General features: G+C 47.2%; 3 protein-coding genes across 11 annotated transcripts in view; 1 reads left to right on the top strand and 2 right to left on the bottom strand.

Moving 5' to 3' along the window:
• Positions 1-17: 17 nt before the first annotated feature.
• degs2 (delta(4)-desaturase, sphingolipid 2) lies at positions 18-4,628 on the top strand. Its single transcript, XM_003962477.3, has 3 exons — positions 18-184; positions 2,301-3,043; positions 3,764-4,628. The coding sequence occupies exons 1-3, from the start codon at positions 103-105 to the stop codon at positions 3,905-3,907; spliced, it is 969 nt and encodes a 322-aa protein (XP_003962526.1). The 5' UTR covers positions 18-102; the 3' UTR covers positions 3,908-4,628.
• A 184-nt stretch (positions 4,629-4,812) lies between these two features.
• On the bottom strand, positions 4,813-26,119 carry evla (Enah/Vasp-like a). Of its 4 annotated transcripts, none has more exons than XM_029825889.1 (14): positions 25,640-26,119; positions 13,476-13,644; positions 13,113-13,293; positions 10,181-10,238; positions 9,899-9,960; positions 8,207-9,133; positions 7,037-7,281; positions 6,848-6,963; positions 6,686-6,713; positions 6,549-6,585; positions 6,419-6,479; positions 6,267-6,324; positions 6,134-6,191; positions 4,813-6,041 (listed from the first exon to the last, which is right to left on the bottom strand). In XM_029825889.1, the coding sequence occupies exons 1-14, from the start codon at positions 25,642-25,644 to the stop codon at positions 6,004-6,006; spliced, it is 2,043 nt and encodes a 680-aa protein (XP_029681749.1). In that variant the 5' UTR covers positions 25,645-26,119; the 3' UTR covers positions 4,813-6,003. The 4 variants fall into 4 exon arrangements, with proteins under 4 accessions (XP_029681749.1, XP_029681747.1, XP_029681746.1 ...); XM_029825887.1 differs by lacking the exon at positions 25,640-26,119 and adding an exon at positions 22,895-23,271; XM_029825886.1 differs by lacking the exon at positions 25,640-26,119 and adding an exon at positions 20,355-20,693.
• A 348-nt stretch (positions 26,120-26,467) lies between these two features.
• Positions 26,468-27,994, bottom strand: part of eml1 (EMAP like 1) — a 29,615-nt gene continuing 28,088 nt past the window's right edge. For all 6 annotated transcript variants that reach the window (XM_029825879.1, XM_029825870.1, XM_029825867.1 and 3 more), the window contains one exon: positions 26,468-27,931. In XM_029825879.1, coding sequence (XP_029681739.1) covers positions 27,806-27,931 — 126 coding nt within the window. In that variant the 3' untranslated portion in view covers positions 26,468-27,805. The remainder of the gene's footprint in view (positions 27,932-27,994) is intronic.

The following is a 27,994-nucleotide window of genomic DNA, read 5'->3' as shown; positions in this document are numbered from 1 at the left end:
CTTTCAGCTCCAGCTTTCAACCTGTGCAGGTGGGTGTGCCTCTGCAATGTGACTGGGACAAATGCATAACGCCACACTGGCGCATTCACTAGGAGATTTATCATGGGGAAAGCAAGTGGAAGGCACGACTTTGAATGGGTCTATAATGACCAGCCACACACTTCAAGAAGAAAAGAAATTCTGGGTAAGGAGACAAAGTTTGCGTCTTTTTCAAAAGTTATCAACGAATTTAGCGGCAGTTGTAAAACTGAAGCTGGACGTTTTGTTTTGTCCTGACCACAGCCGGTTAAACCTGTTTATTAGGTGTTGCTTGTGGTTGTGGCATCAACCTCAATTGTAAGCAAGGGGAAATATAGAACAGCCATGTTCCTCGAAAGCTACCACATTTTAAGGGTTTAATATATTTATTTCAATGTTTAAATCACTGGGTTTTTTTAGGCGTTATAATTTTGTAAAATGCAGTTTGTCAGCGAGAGTAAGAAATAATAATAATTAAAAAAAGACTATTTGGCACCAAATGAAAGCCTGTTTAGCGTTTCTCACGTTTACTCCTCCCTCAGCTGACTTTGAAATCTAAACAGTATCTGGATGACATATAACCTGTGCTTTTTCTTGTAAACTAATCTGCCTCGATCTTCCTTCTTCAATGAGCGGTGAGACAACAGCATGTTGATGGCAGGTGCAGCTGACAAAGTCCCTGGGCTCCCAACTAGCACATTCTCATCTGACACACACGAACTGCATGGAATAAGAGGAAAAAGGCAAAGGGGGAGAGGGGCCACCTCAGATGGGCCGGAGACCGTGGAACCGCTTGATTTCTAACAAATGAACAGTTGGCACAGTTCGTGCGAGAGGTCGTTTGACACCCTTAAGTCTTCAAATATTTAACAGTTTAGTATTAATCATCCTCAGCCCTGCCCTGAAAGGGGAGACAGTAGGGTGTGAGCTTTGGATGGCGTTCAGCTTCTTTTTAACAAAGACTATACTGACACTGTGGTCTTTGTCATCTGGTGCCTCCGGCGAGGTGAAGCTGTTGGTGTTTCCTGTTTCAAATGCAGTTCATCATCCACCTAACCTTTTGCCCATAGCTCTGCTGTACCTCTGCTAACATTTAGAACAGATGACCAACGGCGAGATACAGTTTTAGAAGCATAGCGAGGACTCCAGACTAGAGTGATGTGAAACTTGAAGTGAGTTTGAGAGCTGTGCTGAAACAGCTATTACGGTTCTGCATTTATACGATCAAGAAATGGAAACTTGGACATATTTAAACAGCGATCACTCCACTTTCTGATCTCTATGGGACCTTCAGAGGGGAAATTTCCTCTCGCAGTTGTTGCCTTTTGCGTGATACCTTCCACAGGTGACCACCGGGATATTCGCTCACCTGTGGACTTTGATTCCACTCAGGGAGTGTCTGAACACTTTATTCATAAGCAGTGAATTAGTGTAGTTCTTTGTGGCTCTGGCAACACACAGGCGTGTTAAAACTGAAATCTGCTCACCTTTCTGTGAGCAGATCATAGCAACTTTACAAACTATCCCTGAGAAGCTGAAACTTTTTACAGCGCTGTGGTCACTTAAAGCAGTTTAGAGTGATTGTTTTATGAGGTCTGGTTACTGACTTCACCTTTACCCTGTGCGTGAGAAACAAGTATTTAAAGCATAAATCACATGATGAAATATTGGTGATCACGTAAAAACACAATGTATTATAGATAATAATAATATATGTGCTATGTGATATACTTTCCTTGCAAATTATTGCTATATAGTTTACCCACACACCCTTGGCTAGGGTAACTTTGGTTGATGATAGGGAATTGCTCTGTGTTAAACATTAACTAAGTCAGAAAAGGGTTTGGCAGGAAATACGAGCTCTGGATGGAGTGGGTACGCCGACCACAGTGTCCAAGCATTGTTAACCTTAAAGTTAGCAAGGTGAGTCCAATTTCTGTTTTGCATAGAGCGATCACAGAAGTGAGCTGAAAACAAAGAACCGGGCAACATTTGCATAAGCAATCGCCAGTGGCGCTCCTGCACCATACGTGCGCTGGGATCTGAAGGGGGTGTGATGGCTTTGTGTTTAACGCTGTTTTGAATGTGCGAGTTTTGGGTCCCTCGGCAAAACAACTCCTCTCGCCAATTAAGACTTTGTTCCTGTCAGCAAACTCTTCCCAAGAGACAGACTTGAATTATACTGCGTCAGAGACTGGGTGTGATGTTGCTCGTTGTTTTGGCTTCTTTCAATCTGCTCCACATAAAACCTTGTTGTTTTTTTGGTCTGTTTCTCTCCTCAGCCAAATATCCACAAATCAAGTCTCTGATGGGTCCAGACCCCCAGTTGAAATGGGTGGTATCCGGAATGGTCCTGACCCAGCTACTGGCCTGCTATCTGGTTCAAGACCTCTCTTGGAAGTGGATCTTCTTCTGGGCCTATGCCTTTGGAGGCTGCATCAATCACTCGCTGACTCTGGCCATCCATGACATCTCGCACAATGTCGCCTTTGGCAACAAGCTGGCCAAGTGGAACCGCTGGTTTGCCATGTGGGCCAACTTGCCCATTGGGCTGCCTTATTCTTCCGCTTTTAAGAAGTACCACATCGACCACCATCGATATCTGGGCGGCGACCAGCTGGACGTTGACATCCCGACAGATATTGAGGGTTGGTTCTTTTGTACCCCAGCCAGGAAATTAGTCTGGATCATCCTCCAGCCTTTCTTTTATGCCCTCCGCCCACTGTTGGTCAACCCAAAGCCTGTGAGTCTGCTCGAGATCCAGAACGCCGTTGTTCAGCTCACAGTGGATTTAATTATCTACCATCTATGGGGACTGAAGCCAATTGTTTACCTAATTGCAGGATCCATTCTTGGTATGGGATTACATCCAATCTCAGGACATTTCATAGCTGAACATTACATGTTTCTGAAAGGACACGAAACATATTCTTATTATGGAGCACTGAACTTACTCACTTTCAACGTCGGATATCACATGGAGCACCATGATTTCCCCAGCATACCTGGCAGCAAACTACCTCAGGTGAGACTTACTGGACTCTGTGCAAAACTGGAGTCACCAGTAGCTAAGGTGGTGATCTTTTATCTTTATCTGTTTCAAATATACAATCCTCCATTCTTTCAAATGCAAATATCTGGCTGATAAAAAGCAGGATTTTGTGAATGATTAACACTTGAACCAAAGCACCAGAAGGGCATTAAGAGTGTAATTACTCCATTCTGATGCAGCGGACAGCTGCTTTTATTAAAAAAACAGACTAAATCTATGGAAATTACATGTGGATATGTTATTCATAGAAACTGCAATACAGATTTTTATTAATCTTGATCTATGGTGATCAGTTTATGCTGTGAGCCGTTGGTACTGAATGTGTCATTTAAAATCCACAGGCTACAGGAAGGATTTAGAAAAACATCATGTATTATATCATTGTATTTAGGGACAGTTGTGCAAGTGTTCCAACAGTGCAGCATTGTTCAAAAATGGTGTTTGACTGGACTGTCTGCACTCCAGTCCTGCCTCCCACTAAATATATGCACCAAATTGTGATGACAGATTTAAAAAAAAAAAAAAAAATCTGGTATGCTGAGAAACTGGGATAGTTTATTAGTTAATAAATTAACTATTTCACTCAAAATGAACTATACTGGAATAAAAATCATCGTAATTCTTTCTGCCAATCTGTCATTTAGACACGTTTAGGTTTAAAAGTTCTCATTTCCTCACTTTTTTTGTTGTCAGGTCAAACAAATCGCAGCAGAATACTACGACTCCTTGCCTCAGCACACATCCTGGTCCAGGGTCTTATGGGACTTTGTGTTTGACGACAGCATCGGCCCTTATGCCCGAATCAAACGGAAGTACAAGCTGAGCAAGCAGGAATAGGGACTGTGACTGTGATGTAGTTTTGTATTTCAGCTGTAAAAAACATCAATGAAAATTATATATTCCGTCGTTTAATTGCTCTTTTCCTGTCTAGAGTGTTGTTGTCACTGTTGGAAATTTTTTTCCTGTTCAGCCTAAACCATTCTGATGATGCACAAACTGGCCAATGCCTGTATCCCTTCTTGTGTAATTTCCTTCACCTTGATGAAAATTGTCCCACCGATTTGCAGAAAGAGAAAAACAGCATCGGTATGGGATGAGTAACGGTCCTGTAGGTTCTCCTGAGGTTTGGGCTTGAGAGCTTAGGGCTCCCAGACATTCAGAGAAGTGATGAAGACGAACAAGTCGTATAAAACTTACATCAAGTGAGTATCAGTGGTGCTGTGCTGCCGGGCTGTAAGCGGATCCTTCTACAGGTAGAACATCAGTTCTACTGGAGAGCAACATCCAGATTCTTCAGGTGATGCCAGCGGAGGTCTTCTGATCCACTCGGTTTCTGTTGTGTCAGAGAGGTTAGGGAGAAGGAGCTGCAGTTGAAGATTTGGAATTAAAACACACACAAGTGGAGTTTTCTGATTTGTTCCAACTGTTCTGAACCCGCAAAAGTCTGATCCGCATCATTTATGCCCTAATTATTCTAGTGAAGTCGGTTCTACCTCTGACCAATTTTCACATGTAACCTGTTTTTGTATCGTGCACTCTCAATATAATTGCTGAAGAATGTTTGAGCAGGAGCTTTTTTTTCTATTTGTTGTGATAAAATATAGAAGACAGGTTCTCCACGTCTCTTGTGTAACCCGAGGTGACTTCTCTCCTGCCGGAACATTAGTGCCTGCAGGTTTCTCTCACGTCCCAGAGAAACGCAGAGTTTAAGATCCGGCAAAGATGGCTGACGCAGTCTTTTGATTTTTGTTTTGTTTATTTGATTTAATTTACTTCCAGCTTTGAGATCAGAACATAGTCCAGAGCAGACAGAGGTGTTAAATGCAACAACCGATATGCAGTGAAATCCTTCCAGCAAAAGCACATTTGTAGTCCCGTGAGGTCGGTCAGCCCGTCCCGTCCTGCACATTCTCATCTCGGTGAGACGCGTGTTGCCGGAACAACCTTTTACAACCTTCACGTGTAGGAGCGGGGAGTCTTCCTGGAATCGAGCCATTTTCATAAATGTACCACCTTTTCTAAGTCTCTTTTTTTCCCCCTCTCAAACCAAACTAAAATTCATAGAGATGTGGGGGGACCATGCAGGCTTGGGGAGGTGCACAAAGCATAGGATGACTATAGTACTACAATGATTTCCATCTCCGTAAAACCAGGTGGAACATTTACATTTATGGGTCAGTTCGGCAAATAATCCCCACGTTTCAGTGATGTCGTCTCTGGCCGGGTGCCATCACACTGGAGTTGTAGAACGGACCGATTTGTTTCCAAAACCAACATACAACACCAGTATAAACAATGTCATAAAAAGCCTGCTTAAATATGCCCGTCAAGGGCAGGCGAGTCTGCAGCACCATTACACCCATATTGTGCTTGTAAATATCGATCGTTGGGGCCAAAAAAAACAGAACCAAACACAAAATATAAAAGGCAGACATAAATGGTGTGCAAGATTCCTTTTCCTTCCATAATAGCAATAAAATACTCGTCGTCAACATCATCACCACAGTTTTTAAATAACAAAATGGTAAAAACTTAGAAAACAAAAATATTTTCCTTTTAAGACTGAACAGAGAACAAAGAGTTGCAACACTGGGCTGACTGAGTCTATAGGTGCACAGAGAGAGGACCACCCCCCCGAACTCAGGGCGACCGTCCGCCTCTCCAGCTTTCCACGGATCTTTTATCCCCTTTTTCAGTCCTTTCCGACTTCCTTTATCCCTCCTCCTGCCTCTTCTGCTCCTCTTTCTTGTACACCTCATCTGTCCCGTATTCTCTGTTCCTTTTTCTTTTTTTCGTTTCGCTGTCCAGCAGACTCAAATGTTGGCACAACGTCTCTGCGACGTGCAGAGACATTGAGAGAACATTCCTCCGATCCTCCGGCCTGTGCATCCTCCTCCTCTTCTCGCTCTCCTCCGACTGTTGCTCAGGTGAGCTTAGGATGTACCGATTCTGCCGATTTCGTGTCTGATGGCTGAGGGAAAGGCAAAGGGTTACAAGTTATTACGCAAAGTATTGACACGTTCGACACCCGGTTAAAAAAATAAAATAAAAAGCACATCTTACCATTGATGATTTCATCTTTCACCTTATGCAGCTCACGTACGACCTCGTCCAAAATTTCCTGCGCGACAAGACGTGGCTTCAGTTTTCAATATCAATGTTAAAGCCGGCGCTTCAGAGCGGGTTCTACACCCACCTGCTTCATCCGGTCAAACTCCGTGTCGGCCTCGCTGGTGCTGCCGACGGGTCTCACTCTGATAGGAAAAAGATAGAGGAGAGGCGGTGAGGATTTCTCTCAACGGCTCCACAAAACCACATTTGTGCTGGTGCTCATTAAAATCCTCAGACCTGGACACCAGTGAGGACTTCTCTGAAGAGTTGGATCGTTCCCATGGCTTCTTCACAGCATCTGGGGAGGGGGCATGGTGTGAGGGACATCCTCACTCACAGCAACAATGTTCTTTTGAGCGTCGCCTACCTGTTGAGTTCTGCAGGCCTCGGCCACCAGAGTCGTCCTGCACAACAGAGAAACACATCATCACACACCAGCTCAAGCCCAAACCTCACGCCTGAGCAGTCCCACGCGTTCTCACGCTCTGTTCCGTGGAGACTTACTTCATCGGGTTTCTCCGACGCTTTTCGTCTGAGGAGAACAAACGGATCATTTCCGTATTGAGTCGATTCGTTACAGTCGACCAGAGGACAAGGCAGGAAAAACAAAACGGACATGAATAAATTGCGCAGGATCGGTTTGGAATGTTGCCTGAGGGGATTTACCTGCGAGCTAATAAGGCATTCATCTCCTGCATCAGTCCTTCTCCTCCCCCGCCGCTGCCCCCGCTGGATCTGTTTGAGTCGCTTTTGCCGCCAGACCCGGGGGGGCTGCTCTCGTCCTGAACAATAATGAATTAAATAAGACAGCTTTTAATTTTAATACATAATTCAATAAAACCCTCAGAGGCTCACCCTGTGGACTTTACGTAGCTTAGCTCCAGCCAGGGCTGCAGCCAGTCCTGAGGGTTGCTGCTGGAACCCTGGAAGACCCCCAGGAGGCCCCCCACCAGTGGGCAGCGGAGGAGGCATGGGTGGGGGCACTGCCATTGGGGGCGGTGGACCCGGTGGTGGTGGTGGGGCTGGAGGCCCAGCCATCGGTGCAACTTGGGGAGGTGCTACAGAGAGCATAGCGGGGTGACCTGCAGAAACAGGGGGGCCTGGGAGGAGCAGAATTTAATGTTAATGGGGGTAGGGGCAGCTTTTATCGCCCCCTGGAAGTCATGAATGACATCTGAGAGAGAACGTGCACTCTAATAGTTACATTAACATCTAACTACAACTTCCTGAAACCTGGGAATAATGGAAGCTAAATTAGATGAATTTAGGCGGGGTTGCACTTTAAGTGTGTTAAAGAAGGAGACAGAGAGTTTCTGTGCAATAAAGTAAGACATATACATGCAGCTATGGGGCAAAAGCACAACACTGCAAATAAACTTAAATTAGTTGTATTGAAAATAGCAGCAAAGAGATGGATGGAAAATAAAGAATATTCTGAGGGCAAAGACCTGAATATTATGGAGCCCAGCACGTTTAAAGGAATGGAATTGATTTCAGCTGAATAAAACCTTTAATATGGCCTTTAATAAGTCAGAACACTGGTTTTTAACTTTTTTTTTCTATATCTAGCAAGCTGTCATAATGGTTCATGCATTGTAACAGGCAAAGTGTTTCCAGTTAAATGTGGTCCTACAGCATAGTGACATCTGATAGCCATTAATTTACTTTTATTGCAAGTTACACTGGGAGATTATACTCCTACCTGCTAATACTGACGCACACATACTCAGTAATCAAGCTAACCTCTACTGTGCTATTGCTAACTGCTGTGTCACCCTGCAGGTGTTGCACATACGACAGGTGCTTCATTGGGTGGACAATCACAGGACTAGCATTCTTGGACTAGCGTGCGCACACGCACGCACGCACACACACGCACACACACACACACACACACACACACGCACACACGCACGCACACACACACGCGCACACACACACACACACACACACACACACACACACACACACACACACACACAGCCTTTTCCTAAGACACTCCTCCGCTTTCCTCCTCATACTTACTGCTGCTGGCCACATGGGCCTGCTGGGGGATTGGGGAGGGGGTCTTCTTGGGTGAGCCCCCATCAGACATGGCAGTGTAAGAAGGGGGCGAGGAGGAAGAGGAGGAAGTGGTGGGGGGCTGGGCCTGCTGGTAGTACACCTGCTGCTGATGCTGTGGTGGAGGCTGCTGCTGCTGGGGGTGGAAGGTGGATGCATATTGGGGATGGTGGCCTGCCATGGGGCCCGGGGCGCTCTGGTTTACCAGGGGGGGCAAAGGGACGGGCTCGCAGTACTGTGGAGTGAGGGGAAGGTGATGAGAATGAGGGGAGTAGGAGTCGTCTGGAGTGCCGTTGGACTGAGGGTGAGCCTGGTGCTGGGCGTACTGGTGAGGGCCCGTCACAGTGTTTGGGTCAAGAGGCGGGGGTTTCATCCTCGGGTTCAGGGGTGGGAGAGGATGAGCCATTGGCAGGACTGGCTGGGGGGGCATACCCTGCTTCACGGGCATGGCCATCAAAACAGGAGGGGAGGAGGAGGAAGGAGGTGCCTGATTGTACATTTGCTGCAAATGAGAGGCAGACCAGGTGCCATGTTTAGGGGGGAGGATGATGTCTTGTTGCTGGAGCTGCTGTTGATGATGCAGGTGGCGGACTGTGGTGGGAGGAGACAAGGGGATCTGACGGACCTGTCGGCCCTGGGTGTTCACTCCTGCCTGGACGGGGGAAAATGCTGAGGCCAGCGAGGTGGAGAGCTGGGAGGAGAGCTGGGCCTTGTCCCTAGCAGCCCCCACCTCTCTCTCCTGAGAAGGAGAGGAGGATGAGGAGGGAGGAGAGGCAGACGCCACGCGGACGTAGGAGGGTGGCAGTGTGCTAGCTCTGTACTGTTTGTACTCTGGAGGAGTGTCTGGGTGGGTGGGTGGGGTGGACACTTTATATTGCAGGGTGGAAACGACTGTGATGGCAGAGAGAGGAAGACAGGGAGGGAGGAGAGAGAGAGATGCAGACGGAGGGCAACAAACAAAGGAAAACAGAAAAGAGAAAAAACGTGAGAAGAATGAAAAGCAACCAAGCAAGTAAAGATGAGAAAATCAGGAGCAATCCAAAAAACAGAAGCCAATAGCAAATAAAGACTTAAAATATCATAAAAAGAACAAGCAGCAGAATGCAACATGACTGAGCCATGGTCAGAGAGCATATGACAATTCCCCCCAACAGTAGCTGGAAGAAAGTGATGGCAGTAGAGCATGTTGCAGGGGCAGTCGGGGGTCAGATATTCACTGACAGCAGGGACAAAGGGGACATGTTTAAGTCTGAATGTGCTTTTAAGGGGCAGACTTGAACATTTATATATGTGCATGGATAAAAAATAAGCATAAGGGCATACAGACCGGGGAGCAAACTAAGATGGGAAACACTAAGACAAACCACAGTGGGGAAACCTGTTCGCCTACGTGAACGACCATGTTCCAGTCTGGAATCTCTTGTGTTTGCTGTAATGCTCTGCTGGTCCCAACAATGGCCAAAACCGGAGGAGCAAATATTTGCTTGCGTGCGGGGTTGCTAATGACAGCCTAGCATGACCAGCCAGGCTTTTTATTATGTCTTAGTGATGTGTGTAGTTAGGAGCGAGCGCCGTGTCTCCAGTCGCTCTGATCGCGGCTGCCGTGTCAACGTGTGTTACCTCAGCTGGGCGCGGCTGTGTTTGGTTGAGTCTCACCTGATCCTGACGTCCGTCGCTCCCTCTCCTTGTGCGCCTGCATCTGATGTTGCTCCATCATCCTATGAACGGGAAGGATGTCACTGCTCACTCAGCTGTAAGGTTTACAGTCAACCACCATCTAGGAGTCACAGGCCGGAAGGCCGGAAGCTGCTCTGCCAGCTTAAGGTCAGTTTTGAGAGTGACACATCTCTTAAATGTCATCTCAATATCCAATTTCATTAGTTCTCATTTGGTTTTTAGAGCAAAGACAAACTTTATTAATGCTTGCGTTAATCATACCGCCTCTGTGCCTCGTTGTCCTCTGAGGACGGCCCATTTTGGCGCTGGACAACCGGACCTGAAAGGCACAGGATGACAGGACATCAACCACTTTATCTCCTAAAGCCTTTCCCAAACCTCGACGTATCTCACACGGCCTGTAATGCACAGTGTGGTGGTTTATATGGTACATGTGTAAAACACAGATGAACTGGAGACCATTTATCAGTAAGAAGACTCACCAGCCTCTGTAAAAACAACCAAAGTTCAGAATGGTCCCAGGTACTTTGCCCCAGAGAGATAACAGTCATTTTCTAATTCTGAATAGCAAACATTTAAATGCAGTTAAAACAAATGAGATGTTTAAGGGTGGAACGCATAGCAAGTGCTTAAGGTGTTTTCCACTGCTCTCTCACAGTGATCCTTGATAATAAAAGTTAAATAAAACATTTTCAGACTCTAGACTTAATGAATTCTTCCCGCTTTATTTAGTAATCTAAGGCCAGACTGAAAAATGGTTGACACCAGGCACTGATAGATGTTTATCCTTTAAAATCATCAACATCAAAGCTGCAGCATTAGCTACAGATTAACATTAGCTACAGATTAACATTAGCTATGGATTAAAAATGAATACTGAACAACACTGAAGAAAAATTCCATCAATAAAAGATAATCAGCTGCTAAATGAGTCATGTTTCAAGGCTCCCTCATGTGCTGCCTCATTGCCTCCGATAAATGCTGTGAATGGCGATCCTGCTCTGCACGAGCGTGACAGCCAACCAACATCGCTGTTATTTTCCCCTGCAGATGTCCGACTCGCTCTAGGGTGGCTATTAAGGGGAATCAAGGAGGGCGCTGATCACATATCAGCACAACACCAGTCTGTAAATCTCAGCACTCATCCTGACGCCACGCAACCCCCGAGGCTGATATTTTTGTTGACTCTGACTGGCCGTGGGGGTGGAGAGCAGGTTTATGGGAGCAGCCAACGCAGCCGGGCAGCAACCAGCTGTGGGAAAAGTCATTGGACTTATCAGTCAGTGTTTGAAACCAGGCCGCATCCCCCTGATCTGATGAATAAAGAGGTACTTCTGTGCTTTTATCACATCCAGGGACGCTTGTGTTGTGAAGCTTTAAATAGGCTCTTTCCTGTCTCTGTCCGTGATTCGCTGAGCTACGACAACCCGACAACAACTGTCACACAGTTTCCATCCTAAACTCATATTTGTTCCCTTTATAGATGTTTACTTCAATTTACTTCATCACTGAAGGAAAATCTAAAGATTTCAGTGATACTTAGTCCCTCCCCCACGACCACACCCGCCCTTTGCCTTAATCCCGCTGTGTTGCCGTTATACACAGTAACCCACCAGACCTGCCGGTTTCACTTGCAACAGTTGACCTGGTTGGGAAATATCTTTTGTTACGCTGCTCTAAAAAAAAGCACAGGCTAAAAGAGGTGAGTCCTAGAAGACGTCTTCATTCTGTGACTCTTTGGCACTCTGAACTAATTAGCTCATGGTAATTGTGTGTGCAGAGCTACACAGTAAATTTGAAAACCCAGAGGGTCACGGGGACAAAGAAGTCCGTTTAGCTATCAGAGGTTTTGTTCCCAGCCGTGTTTATTTGCTCCGTTTGGTCCATTACACAAACAGGAAAAAACTTTTACAACACTCAAGGTTTGGTGCTGCAGGTTCCCACTCTGATCTGATCTGTTGAACAAAAAGATTTACACCTGCACTTCCTTGTTCACCTCCTGTTGTAGTACAACACACGTGTGTGTGTGTGTGTCAACATGCTGTGTGATAAGAACCTCTGTTGTTGCCATAGTGAGGGTCAGCAAACGTGAAGCCCTGGGGATGGCAGGGCCTGATCAGACACGTAAGGGCATTGTTGAAGCTAGCGATACCTTTGTGTGTGTGTGTGTGTGTGATGATTTCTCCTGCTCTGTTTTCACTGGTTCGTTAAACACAATGGCTCCACCAGCTTCGGCTTTAAAGACGTCCCTTATTTTGATACGCATCCCTGATTGATACGTCGTCTCATCAACTCTTGGCCAAACCAGATCTTCAGGCTTTTCCTTGGCTTTGCACAAATGCATTAAATATCTATTTATGACGCACCTTTTCACATGTGTTTAATCTGAAGCTGCTATAATCCAAAAAGGTCAGCAGAGAACAAACTACATTCAACTCTTGAGATGTGATCTATCAAAAAAAGAAAAAGTCCGTTGCAGTAAATTTAGCAAGCCTATCAAGAACACACGAGTTCTTTATTTTTTTTTTTTTAACTTACTGAGTCTGATGACAGCTGAAGAGACCCTTCTGAGGACACCGGGTGAAATCTCTGGGCTTCGCATGGTGAGCACCTTACTCAGGAATTTACAATATCCTCTGTGCAATTATGTCTTTTAGTCAGAAACAGCAAAACAGTCAGGAACTGTTTTACATCAGAGAAGCAGCCTTCTCCTGGCATGATTCTGATCCAACATCGTAGTCTACCCCAAAAAAAGAAGGGTTGCCATGTGAGCACTGTGGGGGAGCGGTTTTAGGGGGTATTTTTGCCACCAATAGGAGAGTCACACACACTGCTTACATGTATAAGCAGCAGTAACCAGATCTGGATGGATGCTGTTTGGTAAATCTGTGAGCATGGCTCAAACGTCAAACTCAAATACTTTATACTCAGTAGTAGATTTATTAACGTGAACTCATCAGATAAAAATACACATCGGGGAAAAAATGAGTGACCTTTTATACACGCCGACCCTTAATAAAGAACCAACCAAATCGGGCGCAGTTCGCATTATGACCAGCAGAGGGTAGTAGAGCATAGATAAGCTCATTTATATTTCAATCATTGACAACGACAAACTCAAATTAGAACCTAAACTCACACTTGTGCGGTATCTAGAAATGATACATGAATGGGGAATTTTACATATCTTTACCTGCGCTATCAGGTGAGCTGAGGACATTGAGGGCAAACAGCATTGCGTTAGAGAAGGTGGTAGCCTCCTCCTTACTCGCAAAGTTCAGCCCATAAACCTGGCGGGCGTCACGCCACTGGTGGAAGGTCGGGGTTGCCTGATTATATTTCAGGCCTTTGACTATGGAGTAGTTAATCACAACCTACGACACAGAAAAGGAAGAGTGAATTTAGCAGATTAACACAATCAAATAGAGTGTCACAACAATACTCTAGGCCATCAGCGTAACAAACTAAGCTTCAAGTGAGAACAAAACCAATCAAGAAGTAAGTCACCACTGAAGAGGCAGACACTTGTGCACATAGACCCCTGTGCATGCCTCACCTGCTGGTCCTGCAGTTTGACGCCCACCACTCTGAAGGTGTTGTTGGCAGTGTTGTGGTAGATGTTGATGCGGCTGAAGCCCTGCTGCCCAGGCTTGATGGGCACCCACTTCTTACTGGCATCATCGTAGACCATGACCGAGGCCCGTGCCTGGCAGATGCTCTGCTCACTGATGATAGCGAGGAAAAAAAATAATTATTTGATTAGTGCAAAACACACAGCAGCATGTGAGGTGAGGTCGGATTAAATAAAACTAGATGGAAGAAAAACTGGACATTTTTTTTGTCTGTCAGGCACTGTGTAATAAAAACAGATCAGACCAAATCAAAATCATGATGTACACAAGATGAAATGTGCTCTTTAAGCCATGGACCCTGTTTTATCTCAACACAGAAATCTGGAATCATGTGACCCATCATAGGGTTACTAAGATAAGAACTGGTGGTATTGTGCTATAAGGCGACACTTTAACACAAGGGCCTGAAATAATATCTGTAATATTTGAAAAACAAAACAAAATTATAGAACTGAACTCTCCCGTCCTGTAGTATCGGAACTACAGTGCAGTGTCAGTTTTCCGCCGGCAGGGGGAGCCAATGACACAGCGCGTTACTCACCACTCACTAAGAAGTCACATCATACATCGAAACATGGAGGTCACAGCTATGGTGACCCTCTCACCATAGCTGCAGGAAATTGTTGAAAAATGTAGCAGATGGAAGCAGGTAGAGAGACGTTCCAGCTGGGCAGAGGTGGGATTAACCTTTGCTACCCAAAGTGCCTCTAATTTGCACAGTTGCCTCCTTGGAGACTGCCTGTCTGAAAGCGAGTCAGTTTAAAGCTGAGGGTAAAAAAGTCACATCAGCTAAACCAAGCCATTCCATTTTTCCTGACATGAGCCCAAATTAAAACCTTGCTAGCTACCAAGTGCTTTAGTAAAAAGCTAAAAAAAAAATTAAAGCCTACCTCAATAATCCACGCAATTCAACATTTTAAAACATTTTAAGGTTTCTTGGAAGCATAATACCGACTATAATAGGCGATAAAGCTGTAGCTTAAACAATAGCTGTTTAGAGTAAATGCATCAACGATAACAGAGTGTTGCTTTTAAAGTTCCTTTTATAACCACATCCTACTTGCAACATTATTAGAACATAATAAACGCAGAATCTTGAAGATTCGACAGATGGGTTTCAACAAAACTCCCACGATTATAACCAGCCCCCCCCACAAGCGACTGTTTTCCAGTAGCATTGTCATATGAGCCAGCAAAACACTATTAAAACATGAAGGCATCTCTGGCAAAGAGACATTTTATACAAGGACCAAGAGGGACAAGTCAAAAAAAGAGTCCAGCGGCCCAGATGTCAGAGCCTCCAAAGTGATTACATAACAGGTATTTGCTTCCTGGAACAAACAGGAAATTCAGATTCAAACAGGAAGCACATCTGTCATTTAGAAAAGGGAATTCAAACACAGTTCCTTAAATATGTCCAGATAAAATCAGAACTGCTATTACTCAGATATTACTCATATTAGAGTCCCCAGGAAAATACTGGGTTTCAGCCTCCCAAAAACCACAGTTGTGATGTTGCTAACAAGTCTAAATAGGTTAAAAGAGTCTCTCTCATCACATGGGAGCCAGGGGCCACCAGAGTCACCGGGAGCAGGAGAGGGAAGACAGGAGGGGAGGTGGCTGTGGATCTTCTTACAAAAACAGGCCCTATTTCTGGAGCAGTTTGGGCCAGAGAAGTGGAGCGTCTCCAGGCCGAGGCCGAGGCTTTCACTTCCCTTCAAGCGGTCAGGAATAAAGCCCATCTGCTGGTAACAGCCAGTTTGTTGCCCAATGCTGAAGAGAGAGTGAGGGAGCAGGAGGAAGAGGAATGGGGAAGGGTGAAGGGTGGTGAAAGTCGTCCCGTTTGATCACGTGAGAGGGGACGGAACACGGGACAGGACAGGCTGATGAATATCCTGATATTTACAGGAAAACAGCGGCGCACATTCAGACATGTCCGACCAGGAAAAGCGCACGTGCCGGCACCAGAAACCACCTGAACCACCGATGGTTCGGGCGATGTTCTCACAGGGTTCCAGCCGGCTGCTGTTCCCCCTCTTGTATTCTACAAACCCGCTGTTTAAAAATCAGTTCCCCACAACCAGCTGCTGAACAAAAAAGGCTCCTCATCACTGGGTGAGGAGCCAACAGCTTTAGAACATTACCAAGGTGGTCCACAGAACCCGTGGTCCACAGAACCCGTGGTCCACAGAACCAGCTCGACTTGCTCTGCTTTGAAAGCGTCGTGAGCTGAGTTCTGTTGCGACTCGAATAAAAAGGGGGCCGAATATTCCGCTCCTTCCCAAAAGGTTCAGCTCGACTTGATCTGGCCCGCGGGCTCCAGTCGGCGCGTCCCAGCTTGTTTTTGCTGGACCCCAGCACGTTTCTACGGTGGAGCTGGAATAACATTCACCCCCGAAGGTCGACCGGGTTGAGAGGAAAGGAAAAGAGAGAGCGAGATGTGTGGATGATGGAGAGAAGGAAGAGAGGGCGGGAAAGCCTCTGTCACACTGAGCGCTTGCCCACGACGCACAAGCCTGGCGGGCGAGCGGTGGAAAGGAGGACATATTCCCAGGCCCGTCCCCGCACACATGGTCAAACATATGTGCCCCCCCATAAACCCCCTGCACGTGTATGTCAGAGTATTGGGTCCATTAGAGGAGATCCTGGCTGCCATTCATTTCAGTGAAGTGGGGCTTATTTGGCCCCGTTTCTGGTTGGTAAAATGTTCCTCTGGGCCCCCTGTGAGTGGGAGGGGGTGGGGGTGGGGTGAGGGGGGTTCCCTGAGAAGCCCCTGGCTGAAGGGCTTCTGTTATCATAGCAATTAGCTTTTGTTGCTGGGATAAATGTTTCGGCTTCACGCGCCCGACCACTCGATGAGCCGCCGATCGCACCGACACGTGGCTGACGAGCAGCTCGGATTCATCAGGCTACTGTAGGAAGAGGAAGCAGACGCCCTCTTTAGTCTCGCCGCCACTCCGACCCTGACCGGCGTCTGAAGCTTTGCCTCCTTTATCAAGGTCTGAATTCGTGTTTCATAAAGGTCCAACCCTGAAAATATATAGAATCCGCCGTCCAGAACAGTGATGAAGGGTCCTGCCCCGTGCACGCTGCAGACGGTGCAGGAGTCGGACAGAGACACATCGTCAACCACGATGTTGACGGGTTCCCTGTAGAGTCGCACAAATGTGGAGAAGCCCAGGATCACTGATATGATGCTGATTAGAAGTGAACAAGACGTGGCTCCATTTATGGACTGAAGCTTCAATCATGAAGATAAACTTGAAAGGAATAAACAGTAAATGTATATGATCTTCTCCGTGAGTTCTGGGTGTAACAATCAATGGGGGGGGGGGTTCTTGGCAACTGTTCAATTAACTGGAATCGTTCCTGGGCTCCGTTGGCAGCTGATCACAGCAACAGAACAGCAAAAAAAAACCCTCAGGGAAGAACATATGAAACAGAGCATTTTGCTTTAAAGAATTCACCTTCACATAAATCTCCCTCGGTCCTGCGGTTCAAAGACACACATGGATTCCGATGCCTCAACGATGCTACAGGCAAAAATAAAGTAAACCAGACCTCACATTTGTGCAGATGCACCTTAAACTTTTCCTCCGCAGCCTCCACAGCAGCACCAACGGCCCCAGGACGTTTCGCAGAACGTTCTGATATTGCGTTTCGTATCTGAAATATCTCAATTACACGCTAATTAAGTGCTCAGCAGGGCCTCGCTACGGGTGTGGGGCAAGACAAGAGACCCACAATTATACACACACACACACACCCACTCATAATGGGACTGTACATACACCCAAAATAACACACTCACACTTTCAATGAAAGTGACAGACACACACTCACTTTACACACACACTATGCTATGTGCGACCTTGGCATGCCATGCTGACAAAAGACTAATAAAGAAAAGAGAAATGGAATTATAACCTTGACACAATATGGTGATTTAGGGGTCCGAGTGGTCCTCACAAAAATAGCACAGCCCACGACCCTTTACCGATGATGGATCGGGTCAGTTGTCTGTTATTATTATCACCATGAGCATTATAGTCTTCGGGGATCACTGGGAATTTTGGGGGGATAGCAAAGCCACCATCTGTTTATGGGTAACTTGTATATATTTACAGTATGGATCACTGTGTGTGTGTGTGTGTGTGTGCATATAGGTGGCTGCTGGGGTCTGGGAGACAGAGGCGAGGTCTGTCTGACTGGCTGGATTAGAGACAGAGCCGAGCAGGCAGATCATTACCTCACTGCAGTCTTAAATCTAAATTAACCAAGACTTAACTCTCATGGAGGACCTCTAATCTGCCCCACAGGGAAAGTACGGCTCGCAGCAGCGTGGAAGGTGGTGCGCAGGGACTAAAAACAGCACCAGCCGGCGTTACTGCTAACTCGGCTCCTCTGTAAGCCAAGCTAACCCAGCAGCCTCTCCTGGATGGGTTAGCTTGACTTGCACGAGGTGCCAGACTTGGCGACTGTAATCAAGACTGCAGAAAGGTCACAAGTCTCGTTATTCTGTTTTTGACGGACTCAGCATTTCTTTTGCCCCTTTGAACACTTTAATTTAATTCATTAATACTCTCAACAACGATTCGATTTTAAAATGTGGTAATGGCCCCTCGATATTTTGGTTATTTAGCATAGCCTCAGGTAGCACGCTAAGCATCAGGAACACGGTCACACCCCTCAGGTGACGACCGCCTTCGTCTGTGCATCATCTGTAAACCTCCGCTCACCCCTCGTCAGGGTGATGGGGTGCTGGAGCCCATCAATCACCAGGTGAGAGGCAGGAATGCACACTGGACAGGTCATCAGGCCATCTCACACGTGCATGGTTTCGGACAGTAGGAGGATAGCGGAGCACCTTGTAGGCACTGGGAGAGCAGGCTCCTCCTGCCCCAAAATACCTGACCTGGAACTGAACCCACAACCTTTGTGCCCTGTGGTCACGACTGCACCTCGGCCGATTTGCAATAAGGAACAAATCCGTCCTCCTTCTGAATTCACTGCCTCAGATTGGCCTTTAACAAAGTCTCACAGAGAACTGAGAGAAGATTAGCTCAGTATAAAACCGTGAAGTTGTGCTTTGATCAATGTAACAAAATCCATTTCCTGGGGGCCCCAAAGCTCATTAATTAACTCCCCAACTCGTTGTTTATTCCGTATGAAAGCGAGAACATACGTGTGCTGTTTAATGGGGGTTGTGGGCCAATTTTACAGAGCAGCTTTCGTAGCAGCCAGAAAAGAAGCAGTGTCCTAGATTATTTCAACATTTTTGTATGCTGCACTTTTCAGATCTTACATCAAATTAAATTCAGCAGATATGGGTTTTGGAACTATGTCAGTGAGCAGACAGTGAAAGATTTGGACGTTTTTCCAGATTTGTTGAGCCGAAAGGCGGCGAGACGACACCTGACTGCATTGTTGCCTTTCTGGTGTCGGTCTCTGATGACAAATATGAACTACTGCCCCCTGCTGGTGCGGAGAGTTGCTGCCTCACAAAAACACGGTACGAGTGCTGCTTTAGCAGCGACTTTATCGTTCTGTATTCAACTCCACGGAGACAACGTGACATCATCGCCATCATCACATCCCTGATATCATCCCTCATCATGTGATCCCACAGATTGTAGTGGTGTATTTAACCTTTGCCCCGTGGTACTTACACTCAAGTGCAGAAAAGGGCTAAAATTAAGCACCAAATGGCAGATTTGAGGGGGAGGGGCAAAGCACTGCTGTCTAAATGGCATTAATGGAAACCACATTAACATTCTCATGTTCTTAGCTAAATGCCCCGGTTGTACACCAAAAGCTCGGTCTCGTGGCAGAATCGCAGTTTACAGAGCTGCTACTTCAATTCACACACAAATGCTGCGGTATGGAGGATAATGCCTGACCTATATTCCGTTTCTCCCTTACAGCCATTCGTGTGCATCGCAATATGGAGCAATGGCATCGAAACAAATGGGGGGGAAAATGGGTTTTAATTCAAACAGGCTTCACTCGTTGAGACCTGTTCTGTGGTTTTAGGTAACATCATTAGCTTTGTATTCATTGCAAAGGCATGACCTTAATTCACATGGAAATGTTGTTAGTCACTGCAGACTGAAACGATGATGATCTCCGATTTGCATCTTTTACAGCCTCACCGTTCTTCCTCTCCCTCATCTTTGCCTCCTTCTGATAACAAGGCTCCCAATGAAGCCGTTTGATCCGACAGCTCACATCTTGAGCTTCCCTCCGCCCTCTCTATACAACTCTTGCTCAATTCCTTTCCCAGAGAGAGGAAGGGGAGACAGAACCTGAAAGGTAGCAGCTTTCCTCAAAAGCCATATGTGAATCAACCATCTAAGGGAAGCATAACTTCCGGAAACGTGCCTTTCAGCGCTGGAATGTTCACACAGTCGTCCGCCTCCCCTCTTTGGGACAGAAGATTTGAGCCTAAACTTCTGAATCTTCCGCACAAGTCGCTACTGAGAGCCGTTTACTTGTGCTGAATAAAAGTGTCCACACAATATGTAATGCAAAATAACCTCCATTCTACGGCTGAGGACAGCTTAAGATGGCAGATTAGTATTTGAGAATTGATTAAACAACAACAGGGAAAAGATTTGTGTCCAACCATCTGTGCTGCTAGCATACCTCAACACTTCCCATGCTGTTTTATAGCATTCTCTAAATAACAACATCATGAGTTCCTCTGCCTTTCAGTGTCTCCCTGACATTTAACTCATCGCTGGTGTCCGCCGGTGAGCAGACGCGTCCACGTGCGCGCGGTGGTGTAAAGTTCTGGTACCAACCTGGAGGCGATGTGGTTGTAAAACAAGCCTGAGTCACTGACACTCTGAGGGAGGCAGTAACGGAGCACTTGGAGCCGAGGTACGTCCATTTTAGCAAAGAGGAACCAACGATCCGGAGAGCCAACGCGCCCCCCCGTGCAGCTTCACTACCTTAGAACCAGAACTCATTTAAAGCAGTTTAATCCAGCAGCAGCCGCATGAATCAGGAAAAAACAACAAACAACAGCAGGCAGAGTGGACAGAGACATCAAACTCCCGCCTCCGAATTCTTGCACCGCTGCAACAAAGAGATGACGGATGCACAGACGGGCAGTGATGAAGTCATGCACTGACCAGCCTGTTGTCTGAGCGTCTGAGCGTGTGTGTGTGTGTGTGAGAGAGAGAGAGAGAGAGAGAGACTGAACCTCTGTGCTATTGTACTGCTGTAAACCCATGGGAGATTACCTCATATCCCACTTACCCAGCTGCCCCCCCACCCCAGCACATACTAATGTTAATGGGGAGAGTACTGAGGGGTGGTGGGGAAGCACACCCCCCCCAGTGCCCCGGCCCGCCGTTGCCATAGCCACCCAGTATTAAACATAGCCCGTATTAAGGACCAGCGCTCCGTTCAGAGGTCAGCTCAACGTGCATCAGCCACATTAAATGGGAAGAGTGTGCGTGTTAAAGGTCCATTAATGCCCACTGAGGAATTGACCCACACTGGAGGCACTTTGTTCAACTCACCAACCAGATTAATTAAAACTCACGCTGGATCCATAAATTGGTCTATAGAGCGTATTGATACAGTCGTTTGTTTGTGGAGCATCGTCTCAATGATTGTAGCTGTTCTTTACCCAGTCAGTCCATTACCCCCCACCACCACCACACACACACACACACACACACACACACACACACACACACACACACACACACACACACAGAGTCCTGAGAGACTTCATCTCCTCGGTTTATTTCAAACCATCAGATTGTGTACAGTACTGTAGCTTGTGGTTTTTAGGTATAATTATGTCAAGAATTACCCCAACAGATGTGAAAAACTCTCCATGGCAACAATAAACATCTCAATAGTTAGAATGCATCAGTTTGGCCAGATTATACAAAATAACTGTATTTTAAATTCACTTTAAACACACACACACACACGCAGAGTTGTTGACAGTACCACAGTGTGATGATGAAAGAAACCTCCAACCTTTGATTCTGGTTCACTGGCCTCCGCTCTCAACAATTGACCTCAAGCTCCATGACGACGGCGAGCAACACAGTCAGAGAGCCACAGGGCCTAAAACCGCCACTCCAGATTGGTTAAATAAGGGCTGGAGTCTCCACCGATGGGTTGGAGGGCAGCGCAGGTCAGGAGCGATTCATTTTTGGGTTGGACCGCGGGACGTTTGCAGTCACGACGCCGGTGACGACTAACACAAACCGATATCGTATAAAGAACCGGCAAAGAAGAGGAAGCGAAAATGTGCCCGGCTGTTGACACGGTGTAGCTGGATTACATAAGAACGCATCGGTGAAGTCCTGAAGAGCGAAATATGTCGCCATCATTTATTCATGGCGCCGCTTCATGGAGTCGTCCCTCGGGCTAATTGTCATGGACACATACTGTTAAATTCACACAGCACCCCCCCCCCCCCCCCCCCCCCCCCCATCTTGCTGAGGACCCCTCCCCCACCTCTCCTCCTCCTCCACCTCCCTCCACACTGCGCGTCTCCTTGCTAATCCTGATCCTTAAAGGGAAACGCCGGCTCCCTTTGGAGGGAGACGCTCGGACAGGTAGCTCGGACACGGTGGGAAGTGGCGGATGGAACCCACACCCTGCTGCTTTTAAAGTTCGTTAGATAACAGGCCGAAGACTCCATGACAGCTTAGAGGAAGAGCTGAGGGAAGTTTTCAGGGCAGATTTAAGGCAGAAAGTATTGAGGTGTGGAAGAGCAGGCTGACGGCGGCTCATTAATGGTGGAGCTACTGTGAAGCAGAGAGGCTTTCCCTCTGATGTCCTCCTCTTTACAGTAGATTAATAGAGCGACGCGGTCCAGCATAAACCTCTGATGTTATCGCTCCTCCTGACTCAGACTCACTTCTCTGCTTCCACAAATCACCGTGTCCCGCTGTAATCTGCCCGGGCCGCATTAGAACGAGAACCCTCTCCCCTCGTATCATCTGGTATCCGACTGTCCCGGCTCGGCACAGATTAGCACTCCCGAACCCTTTTCCCCCCCCTTCGCTCGCATGCAAAGAGCCACAATCATCCTGTGAAAGACAGACGGCAGCTGAGCGATTCCCGTTTTCCCAGGAAAAAGATCTCCTTGGGGCAACCGATCCGACTTCTGTGAACAGCTGGCCTTTAGAGAAAACTTCCAAATGAGCCAGATTTTCCTCGGTCGCCAGCATTTTCCATGCTCTGTGGTCTGGAAGCTCTAAATGTTAGAGGAACGAGAAGCTCCGCAGCCAGTTTCCCGGCTTTGCTATTATTTTTTTTTAACGCGCACAAACTCCGAAAAACGACACAGCCAAAGGACGATACTCACCCAAAATCGTCCAGGGAATACATGACAGTCCGGTCCTCCGGCAGAAGAGGGCAAAAGGAGGTGGAGAGGAGAGCGTTTACAGAGGAGAGGAGAGGCCGACAGACATGCTGGGGAGAACTCAGCCTTCACATCTTAAACAAATCCAGCACGCCAGCAGAGCGGACATGCAACTGAGACCCGGAGCGAGTGGGAGGGAAGGAGAGAGATGAGGAGTCAAGGAATTCAAGCAAGAGGAGATCATGTGACCCGGGCGGACCAGTCAGCTCCCTCCACACTAAAGACCCGAGCGCCGTCTTTCAACCTCCGAGGAATCGTTCCCACTTGATGGAAATTACATGTTGGGGTATATGGGAAACAGGAGTTCCTTTAAAAGGCACCTTTTTATAGCGTGCGAAGTAGAGGAACGCTACAGAGGAGCTTTAAATAAACTCGGCCGCTAAAAAAAAACACATGTAAGCTATAACCCCGAATCACCAATTAACAAGGGAGAGGGGAAACAAACAGCAATTCAGAGCTCAGTGGGAACACATGTCGCGTTTGGGCTTTGGAAAAACAGCCGCGGCATATTTGGTCTCCGTATAGTGGAGGGAAAAAAGGGATTAAGAGGGTTTGAAGGTTTAGGAACGTGCAACGGACTCAAGCAGCTCGTCAACGCTCGCCGGCGGCGAACGTTTATTCCCGATTCCTGCAGCGCGTCGACGGCGGTGGGAGGTGATGATTACAACCGGGAGTTTACGCTGGGCCTGTCGGGGTTGCTAGAGTTGTGAGGACACGCTGCATGACGTGCACAGGGCTTGGAGACAATATCAACAATATCTGTCCTCAGGATTGCAACCATTAGCCCAACAGTCGGCTCTTTAAAAATAAAAAGCTCTTTTTCTGGAAGACTAACTGATTACATCAACCGATTTATGGGGCTTTCATCAATCATAACGACGTGGACAGACTCATCCAACATCCTTTTATTTAGTTTGTCTTGTTAGAACTTGATATATTTGGGCCCTTTGGCAGCTGGTTCCTTCACCCCCCCCCCTCAAGATGTCAACAAGCATCTGTGAATAATTTCCATGTTGACCGGTTCTCCACAACATCGACTCTTTCCACTAGTCCAAGTCTGAAGGAGGGCGACCTCACCTCTGAACCCCCCCGGGCTGCTTGTTATGACGCCCACTCACGTGGTTCTGCTGTCTGACCCGCTCTGAGCGCTGCAGCGGCTGCAGCATCTGCCTGCATTAAGATGCATAACTCAGCATTTCATCTGCCCCCCCCCGATGACTCACCGCCAACAGGATGGACAGATCACTTTGTTTTGCACCTTCCTCCACTTTCTTACGCTCTACACGCACTCAGAAGAGAGGGGGAAGCTTCCCGTAATGACGGCGCTATTGTTGCAGGTCTAAATTTAACTCCGGCCCCTCACGTGTCCATGCACATACATAAATGCACATAAACCTGCAGCAATGGAGGCAGCGATCCCGAACAAACCGCCTCTGAATCAAACCCTCTCCTCCTCCGCAGGTCTTTCTGCCGATTGGAGTTAAGATTTCCTTTCGGGCCTTGAGTCAGAGGAAAGGACCTGCCTCCGGCACAGGACAAGGAGACAAAACGTCCAGCGAAACCGAGGAAACAGCGCGTGGATCCATACAGGATGGAAGGTTTCTACGCGTTTACCGAGCGTCAGCGTGTCTCAGCTGCTGAGCATTAGCTTCGAAAGAGTAATTATTCGGATAGTCAGGTAAAGAATCATAACGAACCAAAAGATATCCAGATGTGAGGGTTTTTTTCTGATTCTGTAGGGAAGACGTGCCAAGCTTTTTCACTTAAAGCGTCCCAAACATGCGCAGGAACACTGGAAGCTAGAGAGGGGAGGCCGAGCTGCATCTGAGGAGAGCTGTCACACTAGATCTGATGTCACACAGCAGAACTGAGCTGGCTGCATCTACGGAAACACAAAGGAGTCAAGCTAAAGGTAGAGCGGAGGAAATATGAAAGGCCTGCGTCCTCAATAGAGGACAACTGAAGTCCCAACCACAATCCACATACCGTCCACAGCTTCAGATATAGAGAGAGGATTTGAGCGCCACTCATATTTGGGCTCAATGTTTGCATCCATGAGATGTGTGTGTGTGTGTGTGTGTGTGTGTGTGTGTGTGTGTGTGTGTGTGAGAGAGAGAGAGAGAGGCAGAGGGAGAGAGAGGAAAAAACAGGGTGGGGGTCTCATAACCTGCCTGGCAACCAGCAGATTTAAACACCCGCCCTCCCGCTGTATTCCCCTTCCACCACACCGACCCCCTCCATCGCATCGACCCCCCCCCCCCCCCCCCGCCTGCTGCCGCTCACATCAACGTAAATGGCGTTTGCGCTTTTGGAGATAAATGCGTGATGCTGTCGTTTCCATGACAACCCTGCCCTTTCCCAATGCCCGCAATAAAGACGCTGGGTGGTGTCCGGCGGTGGCAAAAAGGTGGCTAATAAAGGAGAGAATCTGGCAGGCATTGATCTTATGGGTTATAAGCAGCTGAGGCCCGGTGGGTGGGCCCTTGGATAGCCCCTAGACTGTCCAGGAGGGGCAAATAAATCATCGGTAGGCAATGTCCGAGGTGCTGGGAGATCAAACAATGATTAGCTGTGTATTTTAATGGAGAATGTGTGAAGGCAGATGGAGGCTGGAGGCAAAGGGGCGAGTGCGCATCTGTCATGACGCGTCAAACAGAGCGCATGGTGCTAGCCGCCGCCGCTGCTTACCTCATTTTCTCGCCTTTAATTCAGCCGGAGCCGACGGCACCGATGACGCCGATGAATGAGACCAGCAGTCCGCTTAGATTTTGATCTGCTTGTACAGTCCCGGGGTTCGGCGTCCACCTCCCGGCCCCTGAGCGCCTCTCTGTCGACCACAGGCGGAGGATGAGTCTCGCTTCAGAGCCGCTAAGCGTCCACACGAGCGTTGTCTCAGGTTCGCTTTGTGTCCCGTTGTCTTTGCTCTCCACATGCGTTGCCCCTGCGGGTCCTTGAGTCCATGTTCTGCCGGGGGTTCTGCTCGGTTAAAGACGGTGAGCGGTGGTCGTCGGCCGCCGCCTTCCTCATGCCATATTTTCTTCCCATTCGGAGTGTTTTGATGAGGAGGAGATATTTGGGGGGGAATGCTAATGCTGCGGCTGAGCGGAGAGGGGAGCCACTGACCGGCTCGATGCTGCCCACCTACGGCGAAGACGAACACATGCAGTCTGCCGCCCCCCCAACACCAGCGTTCTCTTAGGCTGGGGTGTCGGAACCCGGTCCTGGACGGATACGAAACAGCCGGGTTTTCCTTCCTGCCAGGCAGTAAACGGCGAGTGGGAACAGGTGAAGGAGTTGACTACCTGGTAGGACGGAAAACCTGGTAGGATCGCGGCCCTCCAGGACTGGGTTTCCATTACTTTTTAATCAATAAAATAACATAGATACAGAAAACTATTTTAGTGACGTAACTAGCTGTAATATTACTTGAATGTTCCCATTTACAGGCACCTCTGTGGAGGATATGGACCAAGAATGCATTTAAAAATGACATTTAATACAATGACTCACGCAGACTCACTGGGGATTTCATGTTGCATTTACTGTCAGATAAACGAATGTTAATATTCAGCATTCTGTTATAATATAACAGCATTCCGCAGCTCCAGATGAGCTCACCGCACAGTCTTTTTATGTCATGAGATGTCTTTGTTTCTCTTTCTAAATACAGTATGCACCTTACCAGCGAAGTGCAGCAGAGCCAAAAAAAACAACATTTCTCTGTAAATAGGCGGAGCTGGAAAGCAGACATGTTTAATTATAAAAAGCTACAGTAGTGCTGATTCACTTTTTCCATTGGGCAAATGAGTACCTGCAGCATGTTCATCAGGCTTAAGCAGTAAAATATATTATTACTGAAAGATGAAAAACCACATTTCGCAGTTTAATATCTCACTGCGGGCTGATGCTGCACATCAGGAGGTCTCCCCCACTACCTTCATCAACTCATCAGGGTGCAAACGAAGGCTTCACATCATTAAAAACTGCCCAAATATGTATAAAAAAAATCCTTGCATGTGAAGGCAGGTAAGAGATAGAAAAAAAACCACAATTGTGGATCAAGCTTCAGCGAGTATTTACACATAGAAACCAAGCATTGATTTATGGGGGGGGGGGGGTGATAGGGACAAGTGAAGGAGTTGACTCATGATCAATAAAAAACAGATTTTAAAGACCTGAAAGCCAAAATGAAAAAGAAAATGTTGGTTTTGACGACGCTTGTCACCTTTAATACACTTTTTCAGTTTCTTTTGCTAATTGAGAAACGGCCTTTATTTTACAGATCAGGACTCAAGAACACTGGGTCAGCAGCCGCATCTAATATCAACTGGTCTTTGTAATTCAGGGTCCTGTCTGATATGTTGATAAGAGGACTTTCCTGAGCTGTAAAATACAAAACAAAGGTTTAGCAAATCAACAGGAGCTTTCATTACACAGTGTTTCTTCTGCTCTTGGACCTCCAGCGCAGTTCGGAAGAACCTCTTTGGTTCTTGTCTGCGGTTTAAGTCGACAGGAAGCGTGGAAGCCAAGCTTAACAAATGCAGTCTGAGAATCGAGCCTTTGGTTCTGTTTAGCTGGAGTTGATCTTCTTATTCACTCGGTTCCAGCTACAGTATGTGAGGGTTTGTAGTGCGACTAATCAAAACAGGAAAAAGGTATTTTTTGCAACCGCACTGAACCACTGCAACAGTTCATCTCATTTGGGATCTCTGAGCAGACCAGAAATAGAAACCTCATCCTCGTCTTCTGCTGGGTCCGTGGAAGTTTGGTTCGGTTTAGTGCATTTTGGCTTCCTTCAGCAGGGCTTTGGGATCCAACGCAGCCAGAATCCAACAGCATCTGTTTCCCTGTTCCTCACACTATCCTCCACTGCATCACGCTCATGTCCTTCCCCCCGATCGACACCAGGTAGCTGTCGTCGTACAGGAAGCTCACGTTGGTCACGTGACTGCTGTGGCCGCTGTAGAGATGGCTCGGAGCCTGGGGCGTCAAACACAAATTTTGACAAATGACTGACCCTGAGCAGGGTCTCAAAGGCTACCA

This window comes from Takifugu rubripes, chromosome 2 (assembly GCF_901000725.2).
Source record: "Takifugu rubripes chromosome 2, fTakRub1.2, whole genome shotgun sequence".
Lineage (NCBI taxonomy): Eukaryota > Metazoa > Chordata > Actinopteri > Tetraodontiformes > Tetraodontidae > Takifugu > Takifugu rubripes.
This window is presented reverse-complemented; position numbering and strand designations above follow the sequence as displayed.

Coding starts and splice junctions, on each gene's coding strand:
- evla (XM_029825886.1), bottom strand. CDS start 20,443: ATGGACGTACCTCGGCTCCAAGTGCTCCGTTACTGCCTCCCTCAGAGT. Junction 10,239..13,112: donor CAGCTCACCTGATAGCGCAG/GTAAAGATATGT, acceptor TGTGCCTTTCAG/GTCCGGTTGTCCAGCGCCAA. Junction 9,134..9,898: donor GCGACGGACGTCAGGATCAG/GTGAGACTCAAC, acceptor CTGCCATCACAG/TCGTTTCCACCCTGCAATAT.
- degs2 (XM_003962477.3), top strand. CDS start 103: ATGGGGAAAGCAAGTGGAAGGCACGACTTTGAATGGGTCTATAATGAC. Junction 185..2,300: donor AAGAAGAAAAGAAATTCTGG/GTAAGGAGACAA, acceptor TTCTCTCCTCAG/CCAAATATCCACAAATCAAG. Junction 3,044..3,763: donor CTGGCAGCAAACTACCTCAG/GTGAGACTTACT, acceptor TTTTGTTGTCAG/GTCAAACAAATCGCAGCAGA.